Genomic DNA, 25,894 nt, shown 5'->3' on the forward strand with positions numbered 1-25,894 from the left:
GTAGCAAGTTTCTTATATAAATGGAAATTATATAGTCGCGCTCTCTTCTTTGCGCGCACTTCTCGTCGGTCGGCGTATATGCGCGTGCACAGACGGTCCACGAAACTAGGGACCACCAAAAGTAATCAGCCTCTACGGAGGATGAAGACAGGATGAAATCGAGATACCTGGGTGAATTCTTCTCTCCACCACAAAGGATCATCGATCGCCGCACCGAAATCCGAGGCTGGATAAGCGTTAATGTGTATGGCGACACTCGTGGTTTCAATCGCGTTCGCAAAATTCCGTCCCCAATTTTCCGACATCTGAGAAATTCCCGTGGGAGTTTTCCTCGTTCCGGATCCGGTAAGGGTGAGTCGAATACGTTGCTCTAACTTTCGGTGAATGCTTCATGCACGGGGGAATATATTCCAAAACTCCCGAAAAATCTCCCTACGCGCAGAGAAACGCGGTATCATCACCGTTAAGACATCGACGATGACGACGACGGGACCGAAGATATTGAAACGCTACGAAGCGGAATATGTTTGCTCTCGGTGGCTTTCGCGCAGCTTCCGTACATATGTGGACGAGCACGTAGCCGACCAAAACTGTAGACAGCGATCACGTAGAACGTGACAGGATTCTAGGAAAACGGCGAGAACTGAAACACTGGGGATCGAGTACAGCGCGCTCCGAGGCTACGGATCGGAGGTCTTTTCCCGGAGTATGATCTTGCGTTTACTTGATCTGGAACGACTCCTGATCAAACAAGAGAGGTTTTCAGGAAAAGAGAGCAGCCGAGGGATCCAAGAAAGATTCCTCCAGGGGATATCTCTGTGGGACTTCGAACCGTCCACGAGAGTCTAAAAGGACGAGACAGGGTCACAAAATTTACTCACCTGCGGTGACTTTGACGTCTCGGCTGAACACGGCGCCGGCTTGATTCTGACCCGAGCAACGGTAGGCTGTGTCGTGAACGTCGCTCCTGAAGTCCTGTGCGGCGAACGGTTCCAGTACCAGAGCGCCATCCGAACGCACATGCCTCAGGTCTAATGGAAAATAAATAGACTCTTAGTGCTAGTAGCGGGAGCAGGGACGGCGGCGGTGGCCGCGGATAGGAAGCCAGACTAAAGGAGTGGGTGACATTAAGCTCCTTTCGGCTGCTTCTCGGTCGGCTCCACCTGCTCCTGAAGTCACTGCTTGGATGTTGCAGCTCTCGAGAGGAGCCGGCCTCCGCGGCCACAGAGGAAGCGAATAGCCAGACAGTGGACGATAGGAGCTGGATAGTGCTAGCGAACCATAAAATACGGGCATAAATGCTCCTCCGTCTTCTCCGTTAGTTTCTCTCCGGCAGAGCCATAAACCTCTTCAAACATCGGAGCGCGGAAAACGGACCGAGAGAATGCGACAAACAAAACGGCAGAAGCAGATTCGCGCGATGGGCTCAGCGATGAGAGAGGAAACGAGGGAACGTCGATGAGCCACTGGATTGAGGCCCGCATTTACGCACGTAAATATGATACAAAGCGTTCAATGAATCGATTATTCTCAGAATCTTTTGATGAAAAAAAAACAATTCGAGCGTCGAGAGGCGATCGGGCTCTGCTTACTCGGCACGGTGAGCGCTTCGCTGCCATCGCGGTGTATCCAAGTTATTTTAGGTGGTGGTTGACCCTGAATGACACACGGTATGACAACGCCGCTGCTGTTCAGAAACCTCACCCGCGAAGGCGGCTCTTCGTTGAACTGCGGCGGCTGGTATTTCGCCGTGACATCGCCTGCAAAGAATTGAGGAAGAAAGTTTAATTTAATTTTTCTGACAGAAGTCATATTTTCCTCGATGGACCTCTCTCTAATCTGTCGAGCTGAGACGCTCTGGGGTCGAGAGCTCCGCCGGCAGAAATGGTGAACAAAGGAATCGTCCTTCCGTCATTTGTTCTGTACGAGATTGCGAATCCTCTGGAGTCTGGAGTTTTCGATTTTGCGAATCTCTTGGACCGAAGTCGTTGGTAACATCGGCACGACCGGCACTGTTGTATTTACAGATCCGCAAAGCCTTCGACAGACGGACCCAACGCCCAAGCTCTAATGTTTCCAACGTCCTTCGTCTGTTTGTTTGCTTGGAGCTGTTTTGATTTTTCTTTGTTCTGTCGGTTCCCTCGCCGTTCACCGTCGACCCCTCCGACCTGAATCAAGGGGAGGGGGAGAAGGAGCGCACATTCTTTGGGCTGATCACAGTTGGCCGAAACAGTGTGGCCGACTTTGAAGAAGGGGCATTGGTCTCGACGGGCGGAGGGGCTGAGAGAGGAGAAGCGCCTCCAGGCCGATGATGGGCAGCGCTGGGCAAGGTTTCCCGTTTTTTCCGTTCCCCATCTGTTCCGGCAAGCCCAACGCCAAGGCTTAGCGGACGTCGAGCGCTGCGGCGACGGCGAGCAAACAGGGAAAAGAAAACTGAGGGATGGAGAAGATGGGGAAACGGGAAGAGGGGCTGGCGGTGAGGGCGGCCGGCGACTGCAGCAAACTAAATAGAAAATGTCAAACGGAGGTATTTACCGAGAGAATAATGAAGTGTGTGTCGGCCCGATAAGAAGCCGGCCGCTGAGGCGAGGAGCTTTATCGCACAGAAAGCCCGTCGTCGTGGAACCTCTTTCACTCAGTACTTCCTCCCCCACCGCACTCCCTTCCCAAGCCCCTCTTCTCCTGCAGTTCCCTCTCGCAGTTTTCCTCTACGTACATCACCCCCTCTGCCCCGTTTGGCTGTTATACTGCGCTCTTCCAGCCCCGCCCCCGCAAGGGCGATGGGGAGGCGGGGGAGGGGGACTGATCGAGAAATAGAACTGACATGGGGGAAAACATCGACCGGGGGAAGGGGTTGGGGAACTTTTCCCCGCTCCTCGCTCCCAATTTGCATTTTCCATAGATTTGCGGAACGGCTCACGGTTGTTTGTCGAATGGGACGGAGCTCGAGCGCTGTTGTAATCGTTCAGAACGTCTGCGTAGAGCCGGCAGAGCTCCTCAGATTCCAACCCTCATGTAGTGAATACGGGCGGGCCCGACGTCGTGTCGGCCCGCCGTCGTGGCCGTCCCGAGGAGGACTCGGAACCGGACCGGAATGTTTTTCGGAAAATCTCTCCATTCATTTCCATCATCGCTTCGGTCTCGATCATTCTGGTTCACAAATCTGAGAGGCGAGTCTCGTGTGATCGTGTCGAGAACAAGGGATGAACGAGTTCCTCTCGCTTTCCTGCAGCTTTTGGCACCTGCGTCGCCGTTCGAGGGTCAAAGAGATTGCGGGATCTGTCGCTTGAGCGGGCCGGGAACGTCAGTCGAGCAATCTGAGACGACGCTCTCTGCGATGCGAAGTTGGACTTTGGCCACAGTCGTCGAGCTGTCTGCCCACTTGCATAAGCGAAACAACGGCAGTTTGCTGTGACAAGAGCGTTCAAAAGTCACTTTAGGGGTGGGGTCGTCCTGGACAGACATCAATCGCAGGTGGCGTCCGCCTCTCAGCCCCGCGTGTACTTGGCCTCTCGTCTTTTTGTGCTCGCGCGGAAGCTCTGAATGGATCGGGGACGAGATACAGGAATCGATAGATGATTCAACACTAACTGATAGAGATAATGGCTTGATTAAGCGATAGAAGAACGATGGATGCCGTTCCCCCTCCCCCTCGAAATACGCAGTGGTCATTACATTCCGCCGTTGGCCCAAGTTCCTCCGCGGGATGGCCCGCGCGGCGATTCCGCGGGCATTCTCAACGCTCATGTATGTATGTACAATACATTCTTGTGCTCGCTTTGGTTGTGCTTCGCTCACCAAGTACAGCTGCTGATTCGATGCTGAGCCGATGGCTGCCCTACCGCCTCCGCCGCATATGGTAATGCGTTTCATGGCTTGTTATGCACCGCCGCCGAAGACATCATGGGTCTTACTCGCAGCCCGAGTCCGCTCTTTTCCCCATGTCCACTTCCCTTGCGTGGCACTCCCCGATTACGTTTACACCACTTCTGCCTCGAGGCTCCTCTCCCGAACCCCGCGACTATCGGAACTATTCCTTTCAACCGTTTTCCCGCCTCCGCCCTCAGCTGAAAACGTCGTTGTGTTTCGACGCCGGGTTCAATAGCCGAATCGAAGGAAAGTTATCGCGCAGCGAGGCAGACGACAGCTCCCACCCGACGAGGGAGGTGGGAATCAGACAGTGAACGCTGACCTGGGACTTTTTGAACAAACTCTCGCCGGAGCTTGCAGAGGACGAACGGCACTTGTGAACGAAGAGAATAAAAGGACAGCGGTAGTAGCCGATTCCGGAGGGTACATCGAAGTACAGATAGTTGAAGGACCGATGCCAGGCCCGAAAAACCCCTTTTCATCCGCGACGGGGGCGGGCGGCGTGTCGGCAGACGGGCAAAGAGTCGTCCGCTCCGGAGAAGATCTTCTCCGCCGGCTGATTCCCGGATTGCTGATTGCTTTCCGATATAGTTCCCTCTACTCTGGACGGCGAGTGGAACGGTCGCGGGGCAAACGGGGGTTTTGAAAAAAAAAAAGGAGTCAAAGTCGAAGATCGCCCTGGGGGCAACGGATGGAGGGAAACTTAGAGAAGAAACTGGTGTATAAAGTTGGCTGGCTCCAGCCGCGGCCGTCCTTCCCGTTGCCTGCCTGATACTCGGGCCTGGGCTCTCGATGACGTCACCTTATCTCATCCGGGGGAGGAAAAGATCGAGCACCGCAATGACTGACGCTTCCGACGATTATCTTTCGGTCGTTCACCCGAGTCGTTCTCGGAGCGATCAATAGATCAATCAATCGATCAAGATCCCCGTCAGGTGTATCGCAAACATGAGAAATCCCTCCGATTCGCGTCACATGACATGCGTTTAGTGGGCACCAGTCAGAATATCGGTGGGGGATTCAAGATCAGCCAGTCGGCGCCCCGTCGGTTGCGACTACGTGGAGATGTATTGCAGGATTGAGAATTATGACCGAAGATCTCGCTGAGTGTTGGGTGATAAGATGGAGCTTGAGATATGGAACCGATCCGAGGTCTCTCTCACTCAGAGTAACGGGGGCATGATCTCGAGCAAAACCCGAGGAGACAGCCGGCACGGTGCGAAAATGAGGAACATCAGCCGGAATTCGACGCATGCTCCCGCCGAACACCCGAGGGATCCTCCGTGAATTGAATGCAGAGTTCTCGCACAGGAATGGAGAATTCTTCTCGTTCTCAACTCGGTCCACAGCCTTGTTATCCTCCAGTGGCTCGAGGACAGGAGTCGATTAGCTTGCACATGTCTCGTCGAAGTCGATCATTCATGTTTATGCAGAAGAAGGTGTCTGTGCTTTGTTATTCCTCTTCCTGGCTCGTACGCAAGCGGGGCCATTTAGCTATAATAGCAATATTGCATCACCGGCGTTCGCGCGTTGTTTTGCATGTAATAACATAATAACACTTTCCAGGTTGACGTCGCTGACGTCGCCGTGAGGCCCGTCGATCAACGTCGAACGACTAGTAATGAGCTGAGAGCCTTCTGGCGGACATCGATCGAAGTCGACGTCGGCGGCGACACCGACTGGGAGAAGCGGCGGAATAGCAAAAGCGCCACCAGCTTGAAGACGAGGCACAAGCGAGCTTCTTAAGAGTGTGTTCTCCTCGTGATTTGTTTATACTCGAATCGGTGCAGCTCATGGAGTCGCTTTCATCACTGAATATGACTGGAATGGCTCGAAACGGACTCGCTCGTATGGTGGACACGCCGGGACGAGACTTCAACAACTACAACAGACTGCGGGACGGCTGAGCGGGGCGCGGGAGGCGAGGAGCGGAGGCCCGAACCTCGAGCGAGGACCGAAATAACCATTTATAATGCAAAACTTCATCAACAGAAATGCTTCTCGACGGACGTCGGCCTTCGTTCCATCAAGACAAGGCGGACGGCTTTTTCGGCGACTGACTGCAGCCACAGCGACCGCGTTCTACCCCCTCGACCCTTCTATTGCCTCCATTGCGCTCTCATTCCTCTCGCTTTTCAGCCTCCATCGTGCGTCGGTCTCGTTCTTCCTTTCTTTCTCTCTTTCTGGTTCCGAGACTCGTTTTTTTGTGACAAGATGCACGAACTCGGGACTAGGCGACTTGCGCTCGAGATTGAAGAAAATGAAATGAAAAAGAATGATCCAAGACGGGTGTTCTGAGGGTCAAGTGGCGCCACAAGGGCAAACGCGTCGTGGGATTGTATCACAAACAGTTGCGGCGGGCCCGAATTCTTGCTCGAGTTTTGATTCTGTCGTGATCCATCCTGAAGTTTTACAGCGCCAGGGGGAATAAGAGGCGGTCAAAGTTGAAAAATGCGCCGACAACAGGATCCGACCGAATGGAGAAAGGAGACCGAAGCTCCCGAGAGACGGAGGGAAGGGTACGAGACAAAAGCACGAGTCGAGGAATAATTCGAGGCGATTCCGAAAGTGTAGTCCGGGTCTCCGAGGGCTAGAGTCATCCTCTGTCGATTTTTGCTCGTGGCCTGGATCCGGTCACCCTTCTCAAGAGAATTAGGGTAAGGTCGCTCTCAGTTTCCGAATGAAGAATTCCGGCGCCAGGAACACAGCGGGCTGGCTGGTCAGTTGAGGGACAACGAGCCTTCGAGCGATGAGTAGAATCAGAAATGACTTCTCGGGGAATCGCAGACGACGAGCTCCCGATAACTCGGATTACGACACACATAGGTATGTATGAACGGCGCAGCGACGGAATCGCGAACTTGATCGACGCAAAGAGAAACAGACTAATGGAGTAGATCCAGAATTATTCAAAAGAAGGAGAGAGCACGAACGCAGCGTTTTTTAGTCTATCCTCGTTTTTGAGACGTTATGTCATCCCAGCGGTCCGTCGCCGAACTTCTCCGTTGCGTCATCTTAATTTCAAGCTTTATAACCCCCGTAATGCGAAGCTATATTTATCAATAGAGGATGACGAATATTGATCAACGTCTGCACTGCATAGACTCATTCAATGACCAGTCAGGGGTGGGGGGGAATTCGGAGTTCCATACACGAGGAACGAACGTTGTGTAAGACACTATTTGACGGTACCATCGTCATCAATTCTGATCCAGGAATGAGCGCGACCCGGCGAGAGAGCCGACTTCTAATTGTGGCGAGGCTTCTCGCCGAGGAGGAGACGTATGTAGTATCGAGGTGTGGAGCACAGAGCGAGCAGGCAATACCCCGCTCGAAATGCCAACCCGGAGACAGTGAAAGTAATAGCGAAAGAAAGCCAATAACGTGTCGTCCAATCATTCAGATAAAAGGTGGGTCCTGCATTCCGAGCAACCGGGGGGCGATTGGCACCCCGGTCACGCTCAGGCACGTATCGGTAAAAGCCTCGGCTGACTCCCATCGAGCACATTTGAAGATCTGGCTCGTCGTCTCCGCTCCTTCCTCGTTCCCTGGACTCCCTCGTCATTCTCGGCATATGTCCGAATCAGCTCGGATCCTTCGGATGGCTTGCGATACCCTCGAGTTGTTGATTTCTCGCTGTCGATTCCGGCCCGCTTTCATGCGTAATCATGATATGCGGTGGGAATGTGATTTTCTCCTCTCCGAGAATCTCCTAAATGACGTGTCCGAGTTCCCCCGATTCCCGCGAAATTTCTCGCGCATCCCGGTAACGCTGATCCATTTCGTTCGCTACCTCGCTGCTGTAGCCTCGAGCTTCGTTCCCATCCTGTATTTTATTACTCGATGCTACTCTTCACTCGATGCTTGTCCCCGGGTATCCCGCTTCCCCCGCCGAGCAGATCGTGGATTCATTCTTCTCCCATCCTCGAGAAGTGAGGAGCAACTCGGGATTTCAGAGAGTTCGGCTCGAGGGGTGGGCACGAGACTAAATGAAACAATGGGCCGCACCGAATGGGTATGCTGATGGCTCGGAGGGGGCAGGGGCCAAAACAAGGGACGATCCGGCGAATAGCAAAAGGCACGCAATGCGGAGGGTGGACCCGGTCGAGGAATTAATTCCTCCCCTGAATCTTGATCCCTCGAATTCTAGCTCGCCTAGTTAACTCTTCCGTCCCCTCACCGCCCTTGTTCGCCTCCCGTTCGGAGACAACTCGAAATTAGCAATTCTCTCAGACGGTGTTCGCTGGCACCGGAGGTAAAAGAGCGAGCGCTCCGGGCTGTGCATTTGATCCATCGTCGTGCACCTGCGAAGGCATCGACGATATTCCTGTGACACATTCGATTTTGGTCCAAATTGAGTAGGTCTCCCAATTGTATCGAGGCTGAGCTTTCGGGAAGTCGGCGCCGATTCCGACATATTAGCTCAAGTTCCGAATTTCGACGATTCATATATTGCCCATAATTCCCCAGTCCCAGCGGCCCACCGCTCATGTTGCTTTACCTCCTCGATGTGTCCGAGGGCCCCCAGTCCTCATGCTTCGATATGACCTCTCTCATCCGACGAGGACCCACCTCCTATTCACACATAAGGAGTAAATTATTGTTCCGCCAGAAAGCAACCGGAGCTGCAACTCGTGAAGACGCCGCGCTTCTGAATCTCCCCTTCACAGTTTCCAGCATCGCGAATATTTTGGAACGGAGCTCCGAGGAATCTTTTTTTAAGGAGCTCAAGACGCTCAAGGCCTCGGAAGGGGTATCCTTTGACTGAGAGGAATCTGCCACCACGAGATTTGTGAAACCCGCCCAGTGGGAGAAATTCGACCGTCGAAAAATGTAGATAGACCCATGGTAGCCCTTGGCGAGAGGTGGTAGTCAATTGTATGGGATTAGGCCTCACTCAGTGTCTGCCACTCAGCGGTTCGCGGGCTGGTCGGAGGAATGGCAGCACGTCGTCGGCGGTGCGCCGCAAATGGTGGGGAACAGAAGAAGGATCTACAGCCGAGGACATTCACCGGGATAACCACGAATCAGCCAGACTAACTTTTCAATGACCCGGCTCCGCTTGTCTGTCGATCGGATCGGTCTGTGCGATCGTCCGTCCGGCCGCCTAACTGCCGATGGATCGAGAGTGGAGCGACTCCACCGACCGACCGGACCGATCAGCGTAGTCAGTGAGATTTTGCGAACAACTCATACACCGGAGTCGTGCTCCACAATTTCGAGACGGGGACCGGGGTAGCCCATCTCCGGAAGGGACCTCAATCGATCGATCGATGGATAGATGAATGAATAGAGGGACGGACGGACGGGCGGGCGGATGGATGGTGTTAGGGAGGCGGGAGGGAAATTTCCGAGCCACTGACGAAAACTCAGGGCGAACTTTTCGCGTCGGACTTTTGTTATGGATTCCCAAAAGACCGAGCCGCCAATAATTGACCTTTTGCTCCGAGCTGTAGAAGATTCTCAGACCGGAGGGCAACGTGAAATAGGAGCTGGGAGGAGAGCGGCTCTTGGTTAGAGCGACGAGGGAAGCAGGAGAGGATCCGGGGCAGCGAAGATCGAGGGAGAGAGGATGGAAGGGAACGGAAAAAAGAACAGAGAATTGAGGGTTCTCGATGGGCAGACAGGGGGAGGGGGCGAGACGGGCGCTTCGTCGGCGAGGCAGGGGTAGGGAAGCTATAATCAAAGCGAAACAAAGCCTGCTTTGTTCATGACGGCGTGCTTGTTGTTCTTCTTCTTGTCAGACGGGCTTGCTCGTTGTTCGAAGTTCTCATAAGAGTGCTCGTTGAACATGGTCGGCTTAAGAACAATATGTGACAAGACCTCGAAGGACGACAAGATGTTCACCTGGAGCGACCGGCCATGCAACCAACCGCCCGACCGACACGCAGACCCTGACGGGCGACCGAGATGTTTTTTTTTTGTGGTCTACCCGCGAACCTCACCTGATGGCCGACGCACCAGAACGCGGAGATATGAATATTCACACGAGAATTCCTCCTCATGAATCCGCATTGTTTGTGTGCCCTCGATATCATACCGCAATAAGCGCTTATTCGATGAAATAGATTGGGTAGCGACTCGTGTTCTTCTCACACACAGAGAGCTTGGGATATCGTTCGGTATCGGCGCTGATTTCAGCCTTGAACAAAAAACGAACAAGCCGGAAGAAGCCTGGGGGAACGGGGACTGTCACCAAAAACGCCTCGCAATCAAAGAGTCCGAGCTCTGAATCACCCTCAAGGATTGGAGTGAACCGATCTGTGGTAAGGAGGGGAACCTTTGGTCCCTAGGAGAAGACCTGGGGGATGTAGCGGAGAGAGAAAGCCACAAGGAAACACGAGGGGAAAGATGAAGCCCTCCGTTCTTCATGGGACCGCAGAAGATAAGAGGGTCTGCCTCGAGTGGATAGGGCATCGTAGGAGGACGGGGGACCTCGGAGGGACGCGGAGTCCACACGGGTTTCCACGAAAGATCCAAACGAGGGGCCCTCAGGAAGCAATTGGAAAGGGGCGTCGATTAATTTTTCAAATGGCGGACAACCCACACTTCATCCATTGAATAAATGAACGCTGCTCGCTTTCGTTTCTCCCGAGATCTCCTTTCCAACTGCTCAGCTTTGACCCCGCTGTACCTCTGCTCCCTCTCTATTTCCGCTCTTGTTTCTCCCACTGTCCCGCCGATGACATTCGTTCTCGTCTTTCTCTCGAACTCGCGCAGGTACTCCCATTTCGGACCGGTATGATTCTGAATCTCGTCTGTCTATGAACCTGGCAGAGTCGACCGATATTATTTTTGGTCTCAAATAGAAAACCGTCTTCCACGCTCTGACTCGGAGCACGTGATTTCATCAAATCATCATGAGGGTCGACATGCAATACGGGCAGAAAAGGATCCGACGAGAAGCAGTACCGGCGAGCGGTGTCCGGATCCTCAGAGCTTCGAACAGTTCCGGGCAAGGAGACGCAGCGGGAACATTGGGAAGGATCTGTGAGGTGTGGAAGTGTCAAGTGTTTCGATGCATTATTTATCAAAATTTTCATCTCGGAGCCCTCGGAGACCTGCGCTGCGCGGCGTATTCGGTCAGCTGACCATTCGACTTGTCCGTTCGTCAACCTGGCCTTTTCGATGCGACCGAGCTCCGGTTGCAGGGGAGCGGATACAGGAAGGGCGGGGAAAGGAGAAGCGAAGGCAGAGAGGTCATCAGTCATCCAGTGACAAATTCTCAATCTTCCCACTCCCAGTGAGGCCGATGAGGCCGAAAAATAGAATATCTCGGACCCGTTGGCCGTTTCGGACCGCGGTGAATCCGAGCTAGGAATCACCGTCTTCGGAAGACTGCTCACGACATTTTTTGTTTGTCCTGCAGTCGATCGCCGCTCCGACTTTCGATATCATGAAAACCTCTTCTTCTGTTGGGTGAGCGTCTCCCTAGTCCGCTCTTACAAGTGGGCAACGCACGTCCGTACGTCTGACGTAACTGTGTTGCCCGATGAAGTTCCAGACGATTTTCTCGCTTGCTTGCTCCGCTCGCGCTTGAGCGGGGAACATATGCGCGCTCGCTCTTACCGCGCTCGCTTGGAAGGCAAGAATAGAATGAGACGGTCGAGTCTCGACTTTCTCATAAATCACGACTTCGAGTTCCGTCCGTTGTCGCCGCCCCGAGACGGGAAACGAACTTCCAAACTGTTGTTAACGTTCAAGATGTCGAGATCTTGACGGAGTTTCTTCTTCTATGTCTTCGCGAAAATTACAAGGAGAGGAACTCGTCATCAGACCGAGAAGTTCCAGGCACCGAGCCGGGTATGAGGGAGAGAATCGCCAAAGCGAAGGAGAACACGCAAACGCTGACCCGTGTCTCTCTTCCCACTGACTCGCGAGCCCCGAGAAATGAAGCGGTGTGAGGTGGATTCTGAGAGAAACCAAGATCGAGTCCGGGGCTCCGGAGGTTAGGATGGACCTCATGGACCGCGAGCAGAATGAGCGAGGCGAGAAATGAATTTTTGGGAAATCGTGGCTCAGGATTCCAATTACTGCCTCACGCGAGAACCTGGATGATGCTTGCAATATTTCTCTAACTCGAGCCTGCGCTGCGCGTGACCTCTGTCGTAAATTTCCTCAAGATCACACGTATTCAGGGAATTCCGCTCGGCTTTTGACCGTGCGTCGCGCGCCGGCGAAATCGTCAGGGCATCCCCAGAGATAGAAATATATTCAGAGCTAATTGTTCGGAATTTCCCGGAACGATTCAGGCTCTCGTTCAGCCAGTTGTGGTCCGTGTTGCGCCTCCGGATGAAGAATCTCCATAACGACGAGAACTTGACGACGGCGTCGTTTAAGGTTGTCAAAGGCTTGACAGCGTCGAGATTCTTGACACTTTCTTTGAATCAAATTTTCCTCTGCAGAGACTCCGGCACGAAAGGAAGAATGAGTTAAGCAGAGAGCAAGCGCTCGAGAGGGAAGTGGTCTTTTGTTTTTATTTTGCTAACGTCGTCCTCTGGACTCGTTCCGATCGGAGTATGACGGGCGAAAAATTCTGGATTGACACGAAAATCCACTCAAACAGCTCCGAGATTCTCAGAACCGCCCTGCCCTGTCGCCTCCCTCGTCCTTCGGCGCGTCGTTCGCTCGTACGACCACACTGAGAACTTCGGAGCCCTGACCCCTGTCTCTCGCGGTCGCTTTTTTGATTGTCTCTCTGGTGCTTGTTCTCTCTCGCTAGTTTCTCCTCCATCCCATGCTCTCGTAGTTTTCCACTCCATTCAGATTTTATCCCAACGCCCCCTGCGCTTCTTTCCCCGTTCACTTTCGCGCTTCTTTTTTCGGTCGACTTTGTTTTCACCCATCCCTGCGTTCCCTTCTCCAGCGACAGCAAAGTCCCTGGATTCCTCTCGAGTTTCTGCCGTTGACATCCCCCTTCTCCATTTTCCCGTCTCGCCATCCCCCCTCCTGCCTCACGAGAGGAAATGGTAGGGTGGGAGAGGAAACGGGAAACAATAGGGGTCTCCGCGGCTGCGGTCGTCGTGTTCGTCTACTGGTTCTACGCCATGGTCGACGAGGGAAAGCTGTAATATTACATTCAAATAACACCCCGAGAGCAAATATCGACAATGTGGATGCCGGAGAGATGGAGCGACGAATGGGTTCAAGGAGAACAGACGAGGGATTCGGGAACATCACCACCGCAAAGCTTGAAGTAGCACTGCTGAACGCCAGAGGAAAAAAGTAGTGGGCGTAACTTTCACCAAAGCACAATTGTGGCCAAATTGGTCGGTCGACTGCTTCCTTGACCACGGCAACTGTTCGGGTGATCTTTCGACCGAACAAGCGGGTGACCGGAGCCAAACGACCAAAGCCAAGCAAGCGAGCCTCCAACCGACCGACGGAGGAACGAGCGAGCAACCGCTTGTTACCGGTGGCATCTGCGGAATGCTGTCTTCCGAACCTGTTCGACCCGACTCGAATTTTCCTTCGCACTCGAAGCGGACAAGGTCGCGGGCGGGCGAGACGCTAGCCCGGACTTGAGAAAAGCGTTCTCGCTCGCTCATAAAAACCCTCGACAACAGCCATACCTGGAACTTCGACCGCGAAGGAGCTCGAAAGCATGAATCGTTCCCCTGAATCGGGGCGAACGAGAGTATAGGGATCCGAGGATACAATGAACATCAATTTTTTCATGAAAAAAAAAGACTAAGCATCCAATATGTATTGACAATTGTTCTTCCGAATACTCGTACGAGGATTGGGGACCCGGCTAATTCCCAGTTTTCGATCGGATTTCGTTTGAGGATTCTGCTAGGCAGATTCCGAATCATACTGGCGCACCGTCGTCGACCGGACTCACTCTCGGTGAGCGAGTGAGTGAGTGTTTCGCTCCACAGACGCAGTGAACGCTGCGAGCGGCGCGGATCCGGTCGAGGACTAAAAATCTACTCAGTCGCAATGATGGTTTTTATCTCAAGCTCCTCGTCGCTAGTCATTCCTCGAGCTTCGAGGACCCCTAGAGATCCCGAAAACTCCTCGCTGTTGTCTCCGTCAGCCGGACTCGCTGGTTGACCGACTGACTGCGTCTGGCGACAGCACAATGACTGATGGATCTGCGAAGACGCCTTGGCGGAGAATACGTCACACGCTGAACTCGTCGGGAAGAGCCTTTCGAGAACGCTGCCGCCGCCGTCGCACGGTGTCTCTTGGGTGTCTTCTGACTCACAGCTACGACCGCTCCCGCAGCTGCTGCTGGTACAAGTACTATCAGGTTGCCATCGCGGAAATCCTCCCCGTTTCAGTTCAGGCGGAGCGAGTGGCTCTCGGCGCCGCCGCTGTTACTGATGCCGCCGCGCCGTTGCTGCTGCACACTCCCGAGTTGTCCAAAAGCCCCAAGGCACATAGATAAATGAAATTACAGCCGATGTCCGAACGTTGGAGAACGGTGGAAAAGAGGACGAAATTTGATGCAAAGTTGACATTTTTGGTCGACATGGAAGCCTCTGGGGAAGCGGGCGAACGAAAAAAAACACAATAAATTCTCGGAGCGTTCAAACCGTTCGGTCTTCCGTTGCTCCGTCCATCCGTTTGGTATGTCGTATCTTCGAGGACCGATAGTCCCCGTACACCGTTCGAATGCCCCACGCCAGATGCCGCCTGGCTATCCCGGATAGAGAACTTGCGCTCTTCGGGAGCATCGCTCGAGTCCTGGACCGTCTCGGGATCACTTCGCGGCAGATTCTCGAAATATCAGAAATATTCCGTCTGCAGAATTCGAGCCCAATCAGAGATCCTCAGAGCGAAGCTTCCGCTCGGGGAGAGATTTTTCCGCGATATTGTTTCCCGCATTCCACGGAACGCTGGAGTGGCGACCTGTCCGAAGGGAAGCAACATGCGGGAAGGTTCGCGGGGAAGCGCACGCGAAGACACGTGATCGGGAATATATGTTGGCGAGTATAAGTTTATCGTGCGAATTGTATAGCCTTAAACAGAACAGGCTTAAAGGCGTGTCCTAAGAGGCTATCCCTCAAAAGTTCCTTGAACATACGCATAGTGGACCCGAGCAGGCCGACAGGCGAACGGGCTCGCCCGTTCACTCACTCGACGTAGGCAAGCTATAATACTCGGTCGAGGAGAAGGTCGGGGCAGGAATCGGGGCGCCCAGGGGGAGAGGGGAGCAACGAGAGGGGTAGTCAGAGCGAAGACGAGGGAAACGGCGGGATCCGGCTCGCACGCTTTCTAGTCATCGCACCAGGCCATCCGTCTTCGGTATTAATACCCGTGAGGACACGCAAGCCTCCGTCTATGGCCGGCTCAGCTCAACGGTCGCTTTCGTGCTGCAAGCACAAATACTAATGACCACCTCTGTCGACAGGCCGGCCGACCGACCGGGCAGCCAGACTCCGGCTCTGGGAGTTAAAGACGACCATGACGACGGGAGAACACCGCACAACAATGTATGTGAGCAATTTTAACGATCGAACGTTCCTCCTTTCCGAGCCATCCGATTGTTCTAGATGTCAATATGTGCCGTATGGAAAATATCCCGATCCTGGAAACGAGCACCTTCTCTCAAAGGATTCCCGCATGTGCTTCGAGTGTTCGTCCGTTCGACTTGCCGGAAGCGAAACCCCATGCGCGGAAAGCGCTGACATTCTATCCCGATAGAATAATGCGTATCAATCCAAGAGACACGACGCGAGCAGAACATAGTATACGATTTCCTCACGGGAGTTCTGGCGTGATGGAAAATGCCGAGCACGGATGCACGTGGCAACGTGCATCCTTTTGGTTGGCGTCCTTCCTCGTCGGTTGGTTATTGTACATACATACGCACAAACATACATACGGTGTCATTCGCAGAAGAGCGGATATGACAAGGGATCCTGTTTCTACCTTGCTGCGGTGGCGACGACGGCGGTTGCGGCAGCAAGATCCGACAAGTGACTCTAAGTAAGCGTACGCGACGATGTCATGAGCGGGACTCGCTACGGCTCCTGACTGCTACGCCGTAGACTGCGTGTGCTCGCAGAATGCCGCGTGTTGACTTCTGCGTCGCCTTCTCGAATGTTTTGAAAAAAAGGAAGGCCTTCTACGAACTCAACTCCGCGGAACGAGTTCTCCGCATTGCGATGGCGGAGCTGCTTGTGCATACTTGAAAGAACAGACTCCGGAGACGAAATATAAAGGAACCATTCCAGCACGAGAAGGTCGAGAGGAATCGAGCGGAGTAGAGCGGCGAGCCTCAAAAGCGCGGAACAAAGAGCGGCAGCGACTCTAAGCGTATAATAGGGATTGTGAACGTGAGTTCGCATGTTAATCGACAGAGCCTCCGAAAGTTACTCCGACGATGGGGCGGGGAGGGGGGGGCCCTCTTCGGGGGTTTGGAGGCCGCTCCGACTTCTTCCGTTCACTTCCCCGGAACGATCTCAGACCACGCCGGTATCACGGTTTGACTCGTCGAACCTCTCGCGTGGAGGATGTGGTTATAATGGAAGATCGTCCCCACAAAAGTTCCAACCGACAACTCGCTGCGCGTGGTGAGTCATCGTTCAAGGTAAAAATTGGCGGAGATCACGCGACGGAGACTTCGCAACGTTGCATTGCCGAATTCGACGCCCATTTCTCGCCCCCACCCCCTCTCCTGTCGCCATTTCGGACGAAGCGCGGGTCGACTTTCCGTCGGGGAGAGGATATGCCTGGTGGGGGACATCGCGATGTGGAAGCGAGTTTTATCGAAAATGTCCCGCGCAGGATCCGAGTTTCGAGCGAAGCACCTGGAATCCATGGACAAAGCCTCGAGCTGTCGGACCCCTCCCCGAGCGCTGACGCTGTCCGTGGCCCTCCTGCATATGTCGTTCCATCGGATGAACTGAAGGACGCAGAAGGTGAGCGAGAGAGACTGTCGGAGGAGGAAACGAAGAAGCTCCCAAATTGTTCCTCAAATTAAATTCGACTCCGTTCGCTCCAGAAGGGAAGAAGCCTCCGCTTTCCCTTAGTACCCTTATACCACCAGCAACGCGGATCCGCGGCTCTGAGCCCGCCAGCGGACCGTCTGAGTGGCAGATTCGCGACTTGGTCCATTAGAATCCACAGAAGAGCCATTGAGAGAGACCATGGAAGCGCCGACGGACACACTTTTTCGTCTTCTTTCGCCCTCATAGACATCTCACGGCAGACTGTACTTTGGCTGAGATCTTTTTCTCACCGCCGCCGCTGTTGCCGCCGCTACTTGTTCCCTTAGTGAGCAGACAAACGAGCGACAAATATCGGTGCAACAAGAGGAGAACTCCGTGAGGCGCTGAGGTAGGGTGAGTCGATCCCGCCGGATCCAAGCGTGCTACGACAATGGAGCTCACTTCCTGACGCGCTGCCCACTCTACAGTCGATCTCCGAACTGATTCCTCCGCTCGACACCCCTCCGACCCACTCTGACTTGACACCATCCACTCTTTGCTCATCACCACCAACCTTTTCCCCGAAGGTTTCGCTCCTCTTCTCCCGTCCCGACCCATTCTCCCACTTTCGAGGAAAAGGAGGGAAGGAGAACCCATGGGTAGCCGACAGTGAAGCGATCACCGGTGGGGGACTCTGTTGCTGACCAGGTGCGGTTTCATCGTTCATTGTCGAGAGCCCAGCTCCCGTCCCAGATCGGGGCTGGAGCCTCAGCGGCCCGGAGCGCGGAAATCTTCTTTGACTGGGCTGACCGTTGCGAGCCCGGAAACCGATATCTGACCTTCCGCGAGGCACGCTCGAGAGTGCTTGTTCGCCACAGGCTCTTGACGAAATTCCTCGTCCAAGCACGACCTTGAGTTCGCGTTTTGTGTAACGTCCCCCGTAACATGTCCGGTCGCTTGTCCACACTTTTGTGTTGTTGTGATGTTTGAGAAAGAGTGGAGAGACAGCTGGCCGTTGAAGAGGAGCGCTTGAGCCACGACCGTGTAATTACAGTGTTAGCAATACGTACCTGAGCCCTATCCCACATGTCTGCTCTGCTTTCGGGCTGCCGGCACGCTAGCCCGTCGGACGGACGTCCCGGAGGCGGTCGCCGACGAGAGTTATGGCTACTGCCAACAAACGTCAGCAGGCTCAGAGAATCTCTTCCGTTTGTCCGTAACTCGGCACCTTCTCTCTGACGGCTTGAATCAAGCAAGCCACAGAACCGAGGGGGGATGGACGTCAGACCAAATAAAGACACTCGCCACGGGCAGTCTTCCTCCCTGGCGTCACGAGGAGAATCTTATTCGGGTTTATGCCATCGCGAATCTTCATGAGATTAATGTATTATGCATGTAGGTGATACAAGGCTCGGATATCCATATAGGTAGGGTCCGTATCCCAGAGAGGAATTTCCCGTGCCTCCGGACCCCGAATCGGTGAGATTTCCCGATCCTGCCTGAGTCTGTTTTCGAAAACTGGTCTCGGTGTTCCCCCCTCCCCCTAACCCTCCACAAGCAAGGAGGCGTTCCGGTGGTCCCTGTGCCCATCACAAAAAAAATACTATAAACTAGTATAATAATCGATGAAGGTTCATAATGTATTCTCGCGATTTTTTCTAAATCGTATGACCATGAGTGATGTCGGTACATTTATTCGTTTCCGAGAGTCATCGACGATCGGCCTGCTTTATCCACGCCGCTGGCCATGCCCCGATCTGCAGGCGTTCGGAGCAGGATCTTCGCAGGAGATAAGCTTCCATGATTATCGGGGGAATCGGTCAGCGCTACGCCGATGATAAATAACACCGTTGCTCCTCGATACCTCCCGTTGCTATAATCTGGGCTTCATCCTCCTGGCGGATCCTCCGAACGCAACGAAGGTATCCATACTGTTCGAGGTTGGCGCGAGAGCGCTCGCTCATTCCCCATTATCCATTTGCACCTTCAGAGTCGCGAGCGGTCTCGTCTGGTCCGGGCGATATCCCGTCACGTACCCGCAATACTTCGGTCACTTTCTCTTATGTCAACCCCGGTACCGATCGACCGCCCCACCGTACCAGCACATAGTCCTCACGGACTCACTCCGAGCTGGCCGTGTTTACCCAACTCATCCCTGCCGGCCGCTCCCGTTCCCCGTCCTCAGAGCCGCCGCCGCCGCCATGCCACATTCCTATATCATTGGCCTTCACCGGAACCCCTGAAATATGGCCCAATATCGTTGATCTAAGGATTACGGCCAGCGTCCCCGACCGACTTCCCCAGCTCTAATGGGCTCCGACGGCTGTCGGACGAAGCCCACCCGCTCTGACTGGTCAGTCGCTCCGGCTTCGGGTGCCGAACCACGAGCAGAGCAACAAACTAAGCAGCATTACAACGTTTCTCTGTAAGCTGTGCGTCGGGCATATATGGCGAACGCGAGCGAGGTAAAACGACGCGACACGATCTCGTCTATCGCGCCCTCGACATTCTCCCGGATACTCGCTCACCGTGGCCGCTTTTTCTCACTCTCTTTCGGAACCCGCTCCTCCATTCAGCCCGGGGCGACATTATCCATGTTTTCCTCCTATTCGTTCTCCTCTTGTACTCCTCGTTACAAGATTGAACGAGGAGGAGAAGGAAGGGGAGGGGGAGGGAGGGGGAAGGGGAGAGGGGGAGCCACCAACAGCAATGATAAAAATATTCCACCGCCTTTTTCAGAATGGTTCTCCCTGCGTTCCGCGCGGAACCCCCTTCGGAAAGCCCCCGAGTCCAATCGCCCTTGCCGTCGAGCCTAAGGGAGTGAAGCCACCGGATATGACTTCCGCTTCGGGAAAGGCTTCTCGCGTGCTGTGGCAGCAGATAAATTGAACGTTTTGCAGTTTGAAGCAAGCGACGCTAGAGCTCAAGAGAAGGGCGGAGGCGAGACGGAGATGATGTCGACCGCGGGGGCGACTACAACGACAACGACGACTAAAACGTTGGCGATATCGCTCGCGACTACCCTCGACATTTCGCCTACTTACCCGGACTCGCCCCCATTGTCCCCAATTTCTTCTTCGCATCGCCGCCCCCGCTGCTGCTGTTGTTGCCATGACGGTCGCCGCTTCTGCTGCCGTCGTTGTTGTTGACGTCGTCGTTGTCGTCCTCACACCGCAACGGAAGCTGGTGGCGAGGCACAGGAAAAGGCGTCTCGTTCAATGGATGAGCCTCTTCCTCAGCAGTTGATCAAGCGAGACCGAATCGTCAATTTCAACTTCGAGGCAACGCGCTGTTGCCCTCTGGATATATTCAGCACGCGAGTTCCCTTCAGACGCTCTCGTAGCTCGGCGCCGAGTATTCCGCGATTTCAGGGCAGTTCCGAGCGAGCGTAACCTCTGGATTGATGAATTATCATCTCTAGTAGGTCATTCCCAACTGGAGCGCAATAATTAGAAAGTGGGAGGCGGCAGGTAGCGACCGTAGTTTTCCCTCGCCCGGAGAGGGAATTCGTGAGTAAATCTTCTCTCCTCGATGGAGTTTCCTTCATAGGGGAATGGCTTTCGAGGAACAGCGGCACCGTAGTGAAGTGAGAGCATTCCAGCTCCGGAGAGAGATCATCTCCGAACGATGACTTCATCAATCATGTTTTTATCCGGCTCAGTCATGGCAAAAATCGCTAGCTTGGAGGGCACATGGCGCTGCGCAGGTACACAGTAGATGTGCTGCAGGATGATGAACAGACTAGAATGGTCGCGCGGATAATTCCCAGCGTGGTGGGACGACCTCCAGCATTCGAATCAGAGTTCTGAGAGGGTCGTCGAATCAGCCTGGTTTATCTCTCTCGAGATACGACGCGCTGGATTGAATGAGAGACGATCATGGTTCCGCTGTCCCAGACCCTGGGACTATCCACGCAGGCATAGGCGATGGGGCGAGGAAGGGAGGCGCAGCACACTGCACCGAGAGATTTGGATTTATTTCATCGGTATTATCGATCGGTCCTCCAACTCGGGCCGTTCCCCGGATCGTGGCGCTCGTCAGACTCACAATCAGAGGAAAGTACCTAGTCAAACAGAACTTCATTTCGTCGCAGAGTTCTCATCCCTAGGAATTCCTCATCTCATTGCGGAATTCATCGCAGGAGCGACGTTGTTATCCAATAGGAGCGGAGATTAGAGGAAGACAAAATCTTGTGAAATTAGACTGCGATGAAGGTTTTCCCCTGTGGCGTTTCCAGAAAATGAACGGAGAAGAAAACGCTATCTCTGAGCACCGCCGTCGCCTTCTACACAGTCGTACTACGCGGGGTACAATCGCCGTTTTCGCAGCTTTCATTAGAGTCTTTGGAGAAAAGATCATGAGTGCGACTTCTCGGAAGCACATATTGACAGCGAGAGCAGGATGTCGACGACGGCGTCGTCGCCGCCGTCGTCCGAAGATGAGGGGGCATAAGAGACGACCCGGAGAGAGCCGCGGAGTCGAAGAATGGAGCAGGGAACTTATCGACTTTTGATGTCGTAATTATCGGGGAACTTACTAACCGGTCAGAGTCCGAGCATAAGGTCGACAGGCGGCGTGCGAGGAAGCGAGCGAGCGGGCTTACGGACGGCTCGACGAGCGAGCACCCGGACGAGGAGGCGAGTCCAGCCGGCTTGCCCCCCGAGCCACTACGCTTGATGAATTGGCTTGTCGATCATCTTCTGCTCTAAGAACACCTGACACCCACCGACCATCCACCCACCTGCCTTCCTGCCTGCCCGCTTGCCCGACCGTCGGTCAGCTCGCTCACCCGCTCGCCGGCCGCCCGGCCGTTGGACCAGTCAGCTCCGGGCTTCCATCCAACGTCTGATGAAAGACGAACGTCTGTGTATCCACGAGAATGTCTGTACGTCGGCGACGTCCCCTGCAGCCCTCGCCGTAGATGGTCGTCGTTGTCGTCGTCGTCGCCGTTCCCTCCGCTCCGATCCCGCCGCCCGCGCCCCCCGAGGGGAAAAGACATCCGCCTCGTCTTGATGATCGTTTTTCTCTCAACATAGTGCCCGTCAGCATTAAGTGTGTTGACCGCTCTATCCTCGTACTCCATCTCAGATATTCGGACTCGAGCTCGCAATCGCTCCATTTATGATGTCTCAGCACCGGTCCACAAGTGTTTTGCCCTAGAGGTCGACTCCAGGTTGTGGAGTCAATCGTTTGATTCAAGGATGATTTCTGAGCTGCTGTAAATATTTTCCAATTGAGAAATCGATGGAGTGGTGGGTGTGCATTTTTTTCTCGAGTGTTCGACGCTCGAATCGAGAACTTTTCCTTCTCGAGAACTTCTCGCGCTCTAGCGTTCTCCTCACTCGATTTTTCGATGAAGTTATTAAAAGGCGAGCGTATATTCAAACTGAAGTTTCACGAGGATGTAAGCGAAAGCAGCGAGTCGTTCACTGATCAGCGAGTGCTTAATTTTCGCCCGAGAAACGACCGGAGCTGCCCCAGTTAGTCGAGATGCCGTTCTCCAGAGATGATCAACGTCACTTTCGACATTGAAGACATGCATGCATGCTCGCTCGCTACAAGATAGAGCAGACAAAAGAAGCAGTCGACGTATAAGAGTTTCGTTCGTCGTGTCGTTAATAAAGAAACCGCCTCGCCTGCCTGCCTGCCGATCGACGGCCCACCCGACCGGCTTGTTTCCTCCATCCCTCGTTCACCAGACGCGACTTTCGGTAATTGCGTGCTGCCTCCTCCGTTCACACTGAACCCTGAGGAGGAGAACGCCCGGCTATCAGCCAACATTTGGCAGCTTTTGTTAACAAACTATAACTTGACAAGCTCCGGCACATCAGCCGATCGGTCAGCCGGTTCCTCTCCCAGGAACGATTGATAGTGGATTGTCGCTTCACGTTGATTGATTGAATGATTGATCGACGGAAGGAATAAAAAAGAATTTCACTGACAGCTCTCATTAAATGCTCGACCGTCGAATGATTCGACAAATCAAATTACCAAGGGATTAGCTGACATCAGCGGTCGGCGGGCTGCTGCATTCAGGCAAGCACGAGCTCGGCTCCATCGAAGCTTCGGGGAATCCTCACGAGCCTGATGAAAACCTCGATCGATTGCGAAATTTCCTCTCAAATCGAGAGAGAGAGAGAGCGATAGTAGGTCATGTAAGTGACATTGTTCCGTTTGACGGAACGTAGTCTCGGATTTTCCGACGACGAGGAGCCCGTCCCGAGTCTGCACAGGATCGATCAACCGGATTCCAAGCCTGAGCTGCCGCGCCGAGAAAAGACACGGAGCGGGCGACCTTGTTTCTCGCAGAAGCGACGGCAATCAAACGCACGTACGCCGTCTGGCGAGTTTTGTGGAATTTTCCTATTCTGCTTTTCATCAGAGAGGCGAAACTCGTGAATTGCGCACGCTCGCAGTTGTGTACAAGGTCTTGACAGTGACATGTTCCTCTTGCCTCCGCCTGCCGTCCGTCGGTTCATCCCCCTGCCGTTCCGGATCCTGGCGGAATAGGATGAGCGGGAGGACGACGACGAGGACGAAAAACGTAACTAGCACGAGCGAACCCGCGAACGAGGGAGTCGCGGCGGGGGAGGTCGGGCTCGTGTTCCTCCCGCTACACATCTGCTGCTGATTCTGCCTCTGCTCCCGTAGCATCGGAATAGGGAAACGACAGACAAGGCTGGTTCCACATTAACAAGTTGAGTAACGCAGGACACTTGCTACGGTGTGTCTCCCTCGAGCCGATCTCAACCCCTCTCCCATCGCTCCCTGCCCTTCTACGCCCCGCGCGCTCCCGCGCCCGTGTGCCTTGGCTGGTTCGCTTGCTGACTGGCTGGTCCGAATCGGTGGCAAGCGAGTGGCAAGCTGCTCTCTCCGAATGATACTTGAGCTCTGAGCATCCGCTTGGAGATGCCACCAGGGCTATAATTAACTTGCCGATAACAACGGTGGGATTACGACCTAAGGCTTGCCGGCAGGCAGGCAGGCCGGCTGGGCTGTCGGCTGCGAGTGGGCTGCCTGTCTCAGTTTGTAGCGAGTTGTCTATACAACAGGCCCCGCCGCGTCTGCGACCCGCTCCTTCTCCGACGCCGGTCTGGCCGGGTTTCGTCGACCCGGTTTGCCCCTGTGCTCGCTAGTGAAGCGAATAGCGTGTTTCATTAGCTTATATTGTGTCTCCACGGACACCCCTCGTCAAATCCTCGAGCCCGCTAGCCCGTTTGCCGCTCATAATCGTCCAAAAACTCCTGCGGCCGGTGCAAGACCTACTATTTGTTTCGTTGTTATTCCCTGTCGACGCTCCTGCTCTCCTCTCGGATTTGGATGCTGCCGTCGAGGCTGTGTGAGAGCACCTCCGGGAAAAATACGCCAGACTGCGAAAGAATAAGCTGAGAACGAACTCTGCTCTTTCGCGAGACCAGCGAGTGCCTGGTTCGATCAAAGGGGCATTTGGACCCGGTTTTAGAGTACTCGAAGTCGTCGAGAGAGAGTTCAAGCAACACATGACTCGACCGGACTGCGCGAGCACTCCAAACGCGTCAATAATTGATAACGGGAGATAGGTATCGGGAGCGGCCGATAGGCCCGCGGAGAGATTGGGGTTCCGAGATATCACGATAGGGCCCCAGCGGATCACTTGAATCCCATGCTGGATATGAGGAACTTCTGTTTACGGACAAAAAAAGAGGAGTTGGGAGGTACTTCTCGAAGTAATTTCTCCAATTGGGGAATTTTCCCATGGGTCGAGACAACGCTCATCCTTAATTTTCCCCCAAGGAAATAATAATTGAATGCCATTTCGTAATTCCATCTCATGGGGGTCCCCCTTAAGCAGACTCTGCTGCGAGTCGTCATGACCGAATTGAATAATTTCCGTGGAGATGATCCGAAATTTCGACATCTAGTTGGCTTCCCTCGCCCCGGAGCCGCTGCTCCCACGAAACCCGGACCTGGGTTTTCAGTGAATCGCCACCTCATCCTCCCCCTGAGCGACGCTGTCGTTCCGCGCTCCTTCGGGGAGAATCTCGCTTGGTCCTTCAAGAGGCCCGTCGCCAGGCCCCACGAGCGGCCAGTTTCTCTCGATTGGCGTTCCCGGATTGTTCTCTCTGGCGACTGCCTTCCGACATTCGTGATCCTCCAACAGCGTTCCCGGGAACGCGTTGCAGCTGGGAAAACTGTACTTAAGCTTGTTCACAGTTAATTTGCTCTCGGGAACTCTTCCGGTCTGGCCGCATTCCTCGACTGCCGCCGACGATTCGCAGTTTCACGCCGAAGGACACGTTCCCCGCCCGGGGAGGAGGCGCCCGTTGTCGGACCTTATCGCTTACCTGGAAACGGAAGGGAACGTCGATGTGAGTCAAGGTGACAACTTCGAGAAGATATGTTGGATTCCCTCGAATAATGCTTTGTAATGAAAGCTTTAATTAAGCTTTAATTGAAGCTTTATATCAGCGCGAATCGTGACCATCACGAGCATTCAGAATCGACGACGGTCATGAAAGCTTCTATTTGTCGGATACGATCTTCTGTGATTCACAGCTCCGGCCGGATCGCTGACACGCACAGATACGCTAACATACAAACACAGTGACACGGGAACGCGTACGTGCGAGATGCGTGCGCGGCAAGTGCAGGCAGCACTTTGAAAAAGCGGCGATTGAGAACAGCTGTTTCTGAAACACGTCTATGTCAGCAGCATGACGAAGATGTCCCGATATAAGCGGCGGCGGCGGCGGCGGCTCTTCCGATGGTGACAGGTACTGCGAGCGCTGCTCTTCGCCTGTTTGCACAGCTCTACAGACTATGTTTAGCGACTGCGTTGTTCGTAGACTGGAACAGGCGTTTGTTGCTGCGATAGCTAAAGAGCTATGAACGAGCGGAGCCCAAAAAAAGCGGTCGCCAATTCATCATAAGCGGGCTGTTCTTGCGTGTTTCGTACTCCGTCCGAGTATTGCGTATTGACATGCGCTCGATTCGAGCCGCAACGTTGTCGGATCGTTCGCTCGCTCGCTTCTCGGTACTCACTGCGTGTTTGCACACCGTGTTTTTCTCTTTCCGGCTCTCTTCCTTCGGCACTTTCCGTTTTTTTCTCCCTGTTCCCACTTTTTTTCCCGCCTCTCTGCACTTGATTCCGCGAATGCATTTCC

At 54.1% G+C, this 25,894-nt stretch overlaps 1 protein-coding gene across 1 annotated transcript in view; it reads right to left on the reverse strand.

Annotated features, from left to right (window-relative positions):
- The window catches only part of LOC100904554 (Down syndrome cell adhesion molecule-like protein 1 homolog), a 136,428-nt gene that overhangs the window by 80,510 nt on the left and 30,024 nt on the right, over nt 1–25,894 (reverse strand). Inside the window, exons 2-3 of the mRNA XM_029110953.1 lie at nt 1,593–1,760; nt 882–1,031 (exon numbers count right to left, since the gene is read on the reverse strand). Coding sequence (XP_028966786.1) covers nt 882–1,031; nt 1,593–1,760 — 318 coding nt within the window. The remainder of the gene's footprint in view (nt 1–881; nt 1,032–1,592; nt 1,761–25,894) is intronic.

Source organism: Galendromus occidentalis, unplaced genomic scaffold (assembly GCF_000255335.2).
Source record: "Galendromus occidentalis unplaced genomic scaffold, Mocc_1.1 scf7180000077182, whole genome shotgun sequence".
Lineage (NCBI taxonomy): Eukaryota > Metazoa > Arthropoda > Arachnida > Mesostigmata > Phytoseiidae > Galendromus > Galendromus occidentalis.